This window comes from Haliotis rufescens, unplaced genomic scaffold, assembly GCF_023055435.1.
Source record: "Haliotis rufescens isolate VD_foot unplaced genomic scaffold, xgHalRufe1.0.p SCAF_93, whole genome shotgun sequence".
NCBI lineage: Eukaryota > Metazoa > Mollusca > Gastropoda > Lepetellida > Haliotidae > Haliotis > Haliotis rufescens.
In genome coordinates, this window is record NW_025964387.1 from 3,858 (window position 1) to 14,659 (window position 10,802).

Consider the following 10,802-nt stretch of genomic DNA (forward strand, 5'->3'; position numbering starts at 1 on the left):
ATTGCACCATGTTTAACACTGCCAACTGTAAATCATCAGTGTGCCAGGTATTTGGCCATCCTGTCTAAAAGGTGGCTTACAGACCACAGATAAGAGCACATGCAAATATCAGGATACGTACCAAAACGTGTTGGAGGAAGGTATCGTGATAGGTATCCAATCACACGGTTGGTGTATCGTCCCAGCCCTCATCTTGGCCCAATGTATGCAATGTTGATGGAGGAGTGAGTGAGTGAGTGAGTTTGGTTTAACGCCGCTTTTAACAGTATTCCAGTTATATCACGGTGTGTCAGCTTAATGTGGGAGGAAAGCCCGAAGTGATGCAGGTCTCAGACGTTTACCACTTCGGTGAAACCCACGAGCACGGGTATGGTGCTGACAAACCTAGAAACATAATCGGGGCGAACCGGGATTCGCACCCACAATCATAGGTTTCTGGCGTGCCCAAGGGACGCAAATCTGCACAGCGAATCGCGGCGCCTTAGACGACTGGGCCACCCGTGCCCCCTGTTGATGGAGGAACATACTGAACATCGGGAGAAATACTTTCTAAAAAAACATAACATAACATTTTGCCTAGTTTCATATATTTATTTCTGAATATACACAGGTCTTGTGTACAACCAGGGGTTTTATCAGTACAAAATATACATACAACAAACATATCTCATGGTGTGCTTTTAAAACTGTGAACAAAATGTGAAAACTGCCATGTCGAGTGCCTTACACTACGAACACCGTCTCTTCTTAAGTAGGGTCATTTTAATCAGTTCACTTCATCCAAGTTTGTATAAAACATACAATACCAAAGCATAATTGTATTAAGTGTTTACTAAATGGGATCTTGTACAAATTTGTGCGACATCTCTCCTCTGCATCAACAACAATCAAGTGACAAGATGGGTCGCCATGATACTGGAGAGCTGCATATTTAATGCTGTTTGTGTTGAAAATAAATTTGATGCACGTGTAGCAATGAATATACTATATTTAATGAAATTAATTTCCATGTGTAATGTAGAAAATAACATACACAATCGATTGCTTTATGATCTTCTAACACTGGCATTTGGAGACTCGTTTCAGTTGGGGCATTCCATATCTACTTTTAACGGAAGGGTTCTCAGGAGGTGCCACCTTCTGTCACTTGTGGAATAGTACTGTACTGTATTCAGTTTCTGTCATTTCTCTGTGACCCCCATGTTGTGGCTTGGGAACCCCCGTTTATACACTGGAACCACTACAAGTAACAGGATGAAGTCCCCTGGACCATCAAATAAACAAATAATATAACCCAGGTACATCCCTGTCTGTTGACTAATCTGTGCAGTCCAAATCTTAGACTATCAACCTACACACATCACGTGTGAGGCACTGTTATCAGAGCCACTGATATAACTACAAGATATTGACATCACTTCTGGACATATTTTATTTCAATAAAACAAGTCAACATTCCATATAGCCTTGATTATCCAGTGTGATATATCTCCATTCTATTATCATGATTATGATAAATTCTGTTCTTAGTAAGATAGGAGTGATGGCGACATCACTTCCTAAATGAAGCCATGGTGGCAAATTAATGAGTGAGGATGGTTTTACGTCGCTTTAGCAATGTTCCAGCAATTTCACGGCAGGGGACACCAGAAATGGGCTTCACATTGTACCCACGTGGGAGTGACGAGTGAATGCCTTAACGCCGAGGCATAATAGAATAGAGATATAGCACACTTGACAATGGAGTGAGTAACAGCCTGTGTCTTCTTCCGTTGTAAAATCCAGGTAAAAGTCTATGACACCATTCTGATCCTTTAGTTTTGAGTTTCTGGGACCACTTGAGGGAGACAACTCTGTCAGTACGAGGCTGTCATTATCTCCTGTTACATACAGCATCCAACATCTCAAAATCCAACTGTGGAATATCAGACTCCGCCAACATTCTTTGTCACATGAGAATCTGCACATGGCCATCAGAGTCAACTCAATTCTGTCACATGGGTAATCGACTCCACCTTGGGTAATCGACTCCACCCATAATCTGTGTCACATGACCACGAGACTCTATCCACATTGTACGTCACATGACCACAAGACTCCGCCCACATTCTACCTCACATGTCCACGAGACTCCGCCCACATTCTACCTCACATGACCACAAGACTCCGCCCACATTCTACATCACATGACCATGAGACTCCGCCCACATTCTGCATGACATGGCCCCTGCCTCATGAGCCACCTTCACTTCCCTGAGTTGCAGAAGGCTGATGTTCTGGGCTGTGTCTCTGGCAAAACAGAAAGGCATGCATGTATGAGTTGATTACACCGATCTGGACCATACACCTGTACTTAAAACTCTAAATTATTCTTCAAGAATTGTCTAGTAAAAAGCATGCCTTGTAACAATTTCAATAAATCAGATCTTTTACATGAAATTGCATCCTTCCACACGAAGATCTGATGACACCTACAAAGGGATACCTACAGGGTGAGACTACTCCATCAGGGTAAAGTGATACCTTTTGGGTGAGACTACATCATCAAAGTAAAGGGATACCTACAGGTTGAGACTACTCCATCAGGGTAAAGTGATACCTGTAGGATGAGACTCCACCATCAGGATAAAGGGATACCTGTAGGATGAGACTACATCATCAAGGTAAAGTGATACCTTTTGGGTGAGAATTATCATCAGGGTAAAGTGATACCCCCAGGGTGAGACTACATTGTCAGGGTAAAGGGATACATGTAGGATGAGACTACATCAAGGTAAAGTGATACCTATTGGGTGAGACTTTATCATCAGGGAAAAGTGACACCAATAGGGTGAGACTACATCATCAGGGTAAAGTGACACCAATAGGGTGAGACTACATCATCAGGGTAAAGTGATACCCCCAGGGTGAGACTACATTGTCAGGGTAAAGGGATACATGTAGGGTGAGACTACATCATCAGGGTAAAGTGACACCAATAGGGTGAGACTACATCATCAGGGTAAAGTGACACCAATAGGGTGAGACTACATCAAGGTAAAGTGATACCTATTGGGTGAGACTTTATCATCAGGGAAAAGTGACACCAATAGGGTGAGACTACATCATCAGGGAAAAGTGACACCAATAGGGTGAGACTACATCATCAGGGTAAAGTGACACCAATAGGGTGAGACTACATCATCAGGGTAAAGTGACACCAATAGGGTGAGACTACATCATCAGGGTAAAGTGACACCAATAGGGTGAGACTACATCATCTGGGAAAAGTGACACCAATAGGGTGAGACTACATCATCAGGGAAAAGTGACACCAATAGGGTGAGACTACATCATCAGGGTAAAGTGACACCAATAGGGTGAGACTACATCATCTGGGAAAAGTGATACCAATAGGGTGAGACTACATCATCAGGGTAAAGTGACACCAATAGGTTGAGACTACATCATCAGGGAAAAGTGACACCAATAGGGTGAGACTACATCATCAGGGAAAAGTGACACCATTAGGGTGAGACTACATCATCAGGGAAAAGTGACACCAATAGGGTGAAACTACATCATCAGGGAAAAGTGACACCAATAGGGTGAGACTACATCATCAGGGTAGATGAAATGCTGGAATCACTCTTCACAATTAAAGGTGATGTTAAGGGTTACCAAGATCTTAAACATATTTGTTTTTCCATGGTTCTGTCCTAACTCCTAAACTTTGACCTCATCAAACAGACCATAGTGATACTGTCCTTGATAAAAAATAAAAGAAAGGCGCTGGTAAAATCCACCAAACCTGGTTATCTCAAAACCAAAATAAATTTTACTGTTCTATGACAAACAGCCAAAATAAATAGCTGGAATAAAGAACATATCGTCATGGTATCAACATGATCAACTTACTTTCTTCTTTTTCTTCTTCTTCTTCTCCTTCTTCTTGCTGTTGTCCTTGCTGTTGTCTTCATCCTTCCTTGGTTTCTTAACTTTCTTTGCTTCCGCATCAGCTGCATTCTCAGCTACAACATCAACAACATCAACAACATTAACAGCTGACAGGTGGACATTTTCATGGACGTTTTCAATATTATGTGAACACGATAAGATAAATCACAAAAACGTGTCTCTGGAGATTATTCCATTATCTAAACCTGAAATATGACACAAGGTCACAAATCCTCATCTGAAATATGACACCAAATATGGTCGCAAGTTAATGCAGCAACATATTCTGAATTCCATTATACACATGTATATAAACAGTAGAATGTTCAAAGTTATGCTGATTGTCAGTCACAACACCAGAACTGACACCTCACCTATTGCCCTATATATAGCAGATAATACCCCCCTGGTGTGTGTATGTAGCTCAGCCTGGTGTGTGTATATAGCTCAGCCTGGTGTGTGTATGTAGGTCAGCCTGGTGTGTGTATGTAGCACAGCCTGGTGTGTGTATGTAACACAACCTGGTGTGTATGTAGCTCAGTCTGGTGTGTGTATGTAGCTCAGCCTGGTGTGTGTATGTAGCTCAGCCTGGTGTGTGTATGTAGCACAGCCTGGTGTGTGTATGTAGCACAACCTGGTGTGTATGTAGCTCAGTCTGGTGTGTGTATGTAGCTCAGTCTGGTGTATGTAGCTCAGCCTGGTGTGTGTATGTAGCTCAGCCTGGTGTGTGTATGTAGCTCAGTCTGGTGTGTGTATGTAGCTCAGCCTGGTATGTGTATGTAGCTCAGTCTGGTGTGTGTATGTAGCTCAGCCTGGTGTATGTAGCTCAGCCTGGTGTATGTAGCTCAGTCTGGTGTGTGTATGTAGCTCAGCCTGGTGTGTGTATGTAGCTCAGTCTGGTGTGTGTATGTAGCTCAGTCTGGTGTGTGTATGTAGCTCAGTCTGGTGTGTGTATGTAGCTCAGCCTGGTGTGTGCATGTAGCTCAGCCTGGTGCGTGTATGTAGCTCAGTCTGGTGTGTGTATGTAGCTCAGTCTGGTGTGTGTAGCTCAGCCTGGTGTGTGTATGATGAAGCTCAGTCTGGTGCATGTATGTAGCTCAGCCTGGTGCATGTATGTAGCTCAGCCTGGTGCGTGTATGTAGGTCAGTCTGGTGTGTGTATGTAGCTCAGCCTAGTGCATGTATGTAGCTCAGCCTGGTGTGTGTATGTAGGTCAGTCTGGTGTGTGTATGTAGCTCAGCCTGGTGTGTGTATGTAGCTCAGCCTGGTGGGTGTATGTAGCTCAGCCTGGTGCATGTATTTAGCTCAGCCTGGTGCTTGTATGTAGCTCAGCCTGGTGTTTGTATGTAGCTCAGCCTGGTGCTTGTATGTAGCTCAGCCTGGTGCATGTATGTAGCTCAGCCTGGTGTGTGTATGTAGCACAGCCTGGTGCGTGTATGTAGCTCAGCCTGGTGTGTGTATGTAGCTCAGCCTGGTGTGTGTATGTAGCTCAGCCTGGTGCGTGTATGTAGGTCAGTCTGGTGTGTGTATGTAGCTCAGCCTGGTGTGTGTATGTAGCTCAGCCTGGTGGGTGTATGTAGCTCAGCCTGGTGCGTGTATGTAGCTCAGCCTGGTGGGTGTATGTAGCTCAGCCTGGTGCATGTATGTAGCTCAGCCTGGTGCATGTATGTAGCTCAGCTTGGTGTGTGTATGTAGCTCAGTCTGGTGTTTGTATGTAGCTCAGCCTGGTGCATGTATGTAGCTCAGCTTGGTGTGTGTATGTAGCTCAGCCTGGTGTTTGTATGTAGCTCAGCCTGGTGTTTGTATGTAGCTCAGCCTGGTGCGTGTATGTAGCTCAGCTTGGTGTGTGTATGTAGCTCAGTCTGGTGTTTGTATGTAGCTCAGCCTGGTGCATGTATGTAGCTCAGCTTGGTGTGTGTATGTAGCTCAGCTTGGTGTGTGTATGTAGCTCAGCCTGGTGTTTGTATGTAGCTCAGCCTGGTGTTTGTATGTAGCTCAGCCTGGTGCATGTATGTAGCTCAGCTTGGTGTGTGTATGTAGCTCAGTCTGGTGTTTGTATGTAGCTCAGCCTGGTGCATGTATGTAGCTCAGCTTGGTGTGTGTATGTAGTTCAGCTTGGTGTGTGTATGTAGCTCAGCCTGGTGTTTGTATGTAGCTCAGCCTGGTGCTTGTATGTAGCTCAGCCTGGTGGGTGTATGTAGCTCAGCTTGGTGTGTGTATGTAGCTCAGTCTGGTGTTTGTATGTAGCTCAGCCTGGTGCATGTATGTAGCTCAGCTTGGTGTGTGTATGTAGCTCAGCTTGGTGTGTGTATGTAGCTCAGCCTGGTGTTTGTATGTAGCTCAGCCTGGTGCTTGTATGTAGCTCCCTCACTTACTCTGAGTCTCCTGGAGTGCACTCCCCTTCTCCCCTTCCTTGTGCTTCTTCTTCCGCTTGTGCTTCCTCTTCTGGGTCATCTGGTTCAACAGCTGATACTGCTCAGGAAGCTGCACAAAAACAAACAACTCCACCTGTCATAATCATGACACCCAATAATCTGGGATAAACTAGTGGTTGACAGCATGAGCAATACCAACACCAGTTGAGATACCTATAGCCCTTGCCACTTGAAAAAGAAATACAAAATATTGCAATTATTAACTAATAAGGATAACTGTGGCATGTGTGCTTATACTTAAAACGTGTAAACAAGGAATACTATTTTAGTGTTGTGACAAACATCAAGAAATATCCAATTTGCTAGAGATAAACATCATCGAGTTTTCGACATGTTACAATCCAGGGTAACAATCGGCAGTCAGACTGCGAGCGGTTATATTCAGCATCACCTGCATCTCGAACTAGGTCAATAGTGTTGTAAATACTACATCTGAACATTCATTTCTTTCAGTTTGTCATGGTAATGTACATACAGCGCTATTGACCTAGTTTGAGATGAAGGCACTACTAACTTTAATCGCTCAGTCACTTAGCACACAATACATACCGGTCCAGGATGGAGCCTGAAGCCTGTCAGGGAAGACCCTGCAAGAGAAGATAACTCCTTGCCTATGATTGGTGGCTTCTCTATCAAAGACCGCAGAGAACTGAAACAAAGAAATGTACTTGCTGCTTATCCTAAATTCTTTGTTACTAATCATGTGAATTGTACTCTCTCATTTGTTTATTTGTATTACTGACTGTTCATCATCATTGCGTTTACCTTATTGAGCTTGGCATTTTGAAAGGTTTGTAAACAAAAGAATCAGTTAAGAACTTGATTTCAATGCAATAAATCGTTACTTCAAGTTCTGAAAGTTGTCTCTTGTCTGCTAACTGCTATGTCTTCATTTCACAGGAAGATAATACTTTTCTTTTTGTTTGTTATTTAACGCCTCACTCAGCAATATTCCAGCTATATGACGGCAGTCTGTAAATAATCAAGTCTGGACCAGACAATCCAGTGATTGACATCATGTGCATCGATCTACGCAATTGGGATACAATGACATGCATCAACCAAGTCAGCGACTCTGACCACCCAATCCTGTTAGTGTTCTTGTCTGGTGGTCTAGTGCATTTGTCTGGAGGAACAGTGTATTTGTCTGTTAGTCAGTGTATGGGTCTAGTGGATATTTGTCTTGTAGACACGTGTAATTGTCAAACCCTGTTTCTGTGAAACAAAATGTTGGTATTCCACTGCTTTAAGCACCTGTTATCTTGCATCCCTGGACTATCAATGTTTCCTGGAAGATGGGGGAGAAATGCGCTGAGTTCCTCTTTAACTTTCTTGCCACAGAACTTGCTGTAGGAGTGTTCAAGCCCATACTGTGACAATAGGTTAGTGCTACCAGTAATCTCAGCAGGTTCTGTCATGCAAAAAATTAAAATATACAATGAAAATTATTATTTCGAAAACAAAAATTATTTTCAGCTATTCAACATGTGAAATGAGAAATTTCAATTGAGAATATGGATAAAGAGTTGTTCAACGCAGCAGTCAGCAATGTTCCAGCTATATGACAGCAGCTTGATTACCATCACATTACAGGTACGAGTACAGTCCAGTCATAGACCTGGACCATTCAATCCCTCTTTCAGTTGACCCTAAGGAACGCATGGCACGCTAGTGACCTATTCTGACACAGAATCCTCATACTGCATTGGATAATTTTCTAATGAATCAAGCTTGAGTTCATGAAAAAAAAGTAAGGGCTAAGGATAGATTTAGGGTAACCTAATTACATTCACTGAAATAGATAATCTATTTGATTTCAATCATTGACAGTATTTATCATGCATCAATTAGGCCTTGCATGATTAGATCAAAACTTAGCGTAGTTTTTAACGGTATCTTCAGCATGATCAGTTCCAGAATACCACAGTACACAAATCGGAAATCAAAAGTATTGGGATAATTTCATGTATTTGTTGACAGGAATCTGACATATAGTCTAGTTATCACATGACGCGTAGTCTGCTTATTTGACAACGCGTCATTCGAGTCATTGTTTTCTTACCCGGCACATCTTTCATTAAGTAGAAGGGTCCTGTGTGAATAACTGAGGGGATTTTCCCCAGGCTTATGGTTGTCTTGAGGGTCCCTGTTGAATCTTGTCTGGGATAGGCTGGGGATCTCGAGCCCCTGTCACGGGGGCTCGACTTAGGAGACACTTGGTCAGGTCGACGAAGAGGATCAGCCATCATTGTCGGCCATATTTGTGGAAATATCGGTGTGTTTGTAACGGATTATGTGATTGGCTCACTTTTAAGTTAACTGAGTTGTGATTGGCTGAATGAAAGCTAAACTTCAGACGATGAGATTGATTGACAAGATAGAGATTGGTGCAGAGAAACATATAATAGATCTATTACATGGTGTCTGGTGCAAGGCAAGGAGTCTACTGACTGCGGCTACCATATCCCCTCATCCGTCACTCGTTTACTATCAGTGTTTCTGTATGTCACCACTGGGGGCTATGCATCGTCCCGTAAGAATAATCTGCCGATGTGAATGTGCGCTGTAGGATATTGCCCTTGTTTTGTTGGACTTTCACGTACAGAGAGTGCCCAATACTAAATTACCATAAAGTTCCTCTGCTGGTAAGCTGTCATACAGACACTGAAACAAATTTACTGTACTATGCTGTACTATTGGCCATGTGGCCGTACTTACTGAATAAACGGTTTGTTTGGAACAAAAATATCCAATACAGTCCTTGCAAGTCTACAATATTTGGCAAGTCTAGATTACTGTGGTGCCTGAAAATGAACAGAATCTATGCCGGGCTCCTTTTTATTATATTTCATAAATATGATTTAACAACTGTTTATATCTGTACAATATGTTCATTTCAGAGGCTAAATGGTAGTCTAACTGCTGGTGTAAAAAAATATATATCATTTCAAAACAAAACTAAAGTAATGTAAAATGTAAATGTAAACTAGAATCTATGTGTGAAGATTTCGGGTAAGAATTTTGGTCCCGAGCTTCAGTTGAAATTCCTATCATGCAAGGGAGCGCAATTAAAACTCCAAATCTCAGTCTCCTCGCCCGCGCATCTTCAATTTTAAATTGCTGAAGTAGTAGTAGAAGACACCCTGCAGTTTAGCATACATTCACACTTTTATTAACCTTTTATTACTGGTAATGATGTTCCGCATGCAAACTGTACCTACGCTTGAGCGAAATTCAATCGTTGCCTTGGAAACGAAAAATGTAAAAAATATGTTTTTGTAGATATCATGACTAGCACTATCAGCACTTGTATATATTGTGCAGCTTAAACGTTTAGCTCCGGAAATGAATCCTACTCTCATTTTAACATATCCCGGTGGGATTACAGAGAGAATTACAATAGGATTACAATATAGCTCCCCAGCAATATATGCTTGTTGCAGGGGACAGTTAAATTTGGATCGTGTGGTCAGGTTCGCATTCGTCACCACTCGCCCCTTTCCGTAACCTCGCTATTCGGTTTGTCCCGGAATAACACGAGTTGGTCACGAATAGTCAGGCTCGGAGACATGGTTGATTGCATGGTGTCCCATTTGCGTGAATCGATGCTAATATAAATCACTGCATTGTTTGGCCCAAACTCGATTATTTACAATTCGCTGTCATTTCTCTCTCTTTATAGCTGTAATATCGCTGGGCGTGACTAAACAAACAAGGAAACAACTCGGCTTAAAGATATGATGTGTACTGCACCAGCGACCATATTTATTTAACATACATCATGTTTTTTATTTGCTGCTGAGAATATAATACAATTCACTTCGGGATATTAAAGTACAATTCCTATGTCTTTGTTTTCATGAAGTGTGAGTCGCGTTTAGTATTAATAGGGTACATCTAACTATACAATTCAAACTATTTGTTATATAAAAGAATCGTCGTTTCTGTTTGGATCGGGATACAACGTTTGTGTTCCGGTCAGAAGCGACATAAACAATGCGCGTTACTTCGCCTGTCAAAAACACAGCAAAGTTACGTTTTCTTAATTTTGTTCCCGAGAAAGATTAATAATTTCAACGATCAAGACAGTATTGTCAGTATAAAATTGCTTTCTATTTCTTGTTCCCAATAATGTCAAATAAATGGCTGTTATAAGAACTGATAAAGTTGGGACTGTGCGCCATAGCTTGGATGACCCGTGAAGATCCGGGGTAGAATAGGTCGTCAGCAACCCATGCTTGCCGTAAAAGGTGACTCTGCTTGTCGTAAGAGGCGACTAACGGGATCAGGTGGTCAGGTTCGCTGACTTAATTGGTTGATGCATGCCATCGATCCCAATTGCGTGGATCGATGCTCATATTATTAATCACTGGATTGTCTGGTCCAGACTCGATTATTTACATATCGCAATCATATAGCTGGAATATTGCTG

The 10,802-nt window shown here is 42.3% G+C and overlaps 1 protein-coding gene across 1 annotated transcript; it reads right to left on the minus strand.

Annotated features, from left to right (window-relative positions):
• Window positions 1-576: 576 nt before the first annotated feature.
• LOC124132006 (mediator of RNA polymerase II transcription subunit 19-like) lies at window positions 577-8,655 on the minus strand. Its single transcript, XM_046495573.2, has 6 exons — window positions 8,433-8,655; window positions 7,625-7,781; window positions 6,920-7,019; window positions 6,311-6,419; window positions 3,898-4,010; window positions 577-2,289 (listed from the first exon to the last, which is right to left on the minus strand). The coding sequence occupies exons 1-6, from the start codon at window positions 8,617-8,619 to the stop codon at window positions 2,233-2,235; spliced, it is 723 nt and encodes a 240-aa protein (XP_046351529.1). The 5' UTR covers window positions 8,620-8,655; the 3' UTR covers window positions 577-2,232.
• Window positions 8,656-10,802: the final 2,147 nt, after the last annotated feature.

What these genes read in the sequence shown, in the direction of transcription:
- LOC124132006 (XM_046495573.2), bottom strand. Translation starts at nt 8,619, where the DNA reads ATGATGGCTGATCCTCTTCGTCGACCTGACCAAGTGTCTCCTAAGTCG. An exon ending in CCAGGGATGCAAGATAACAG is followed by an intron (nt 7,020 to 7,624) that starts GTGCTTAAAGCA and finishes TCTTTGTTTCAG; the next exon opens with TTCTCTGCGGTCTTTGATAG. An exon ending in TCAGGCTCCATCCTGGACCG is followed by an intron (nt 6,420 to 6,919) that starts GTATGTATTGTG and finishes GTTTTTGTGCAG; the next exon opens with CTTCCTGAGCAGTATCAGCT.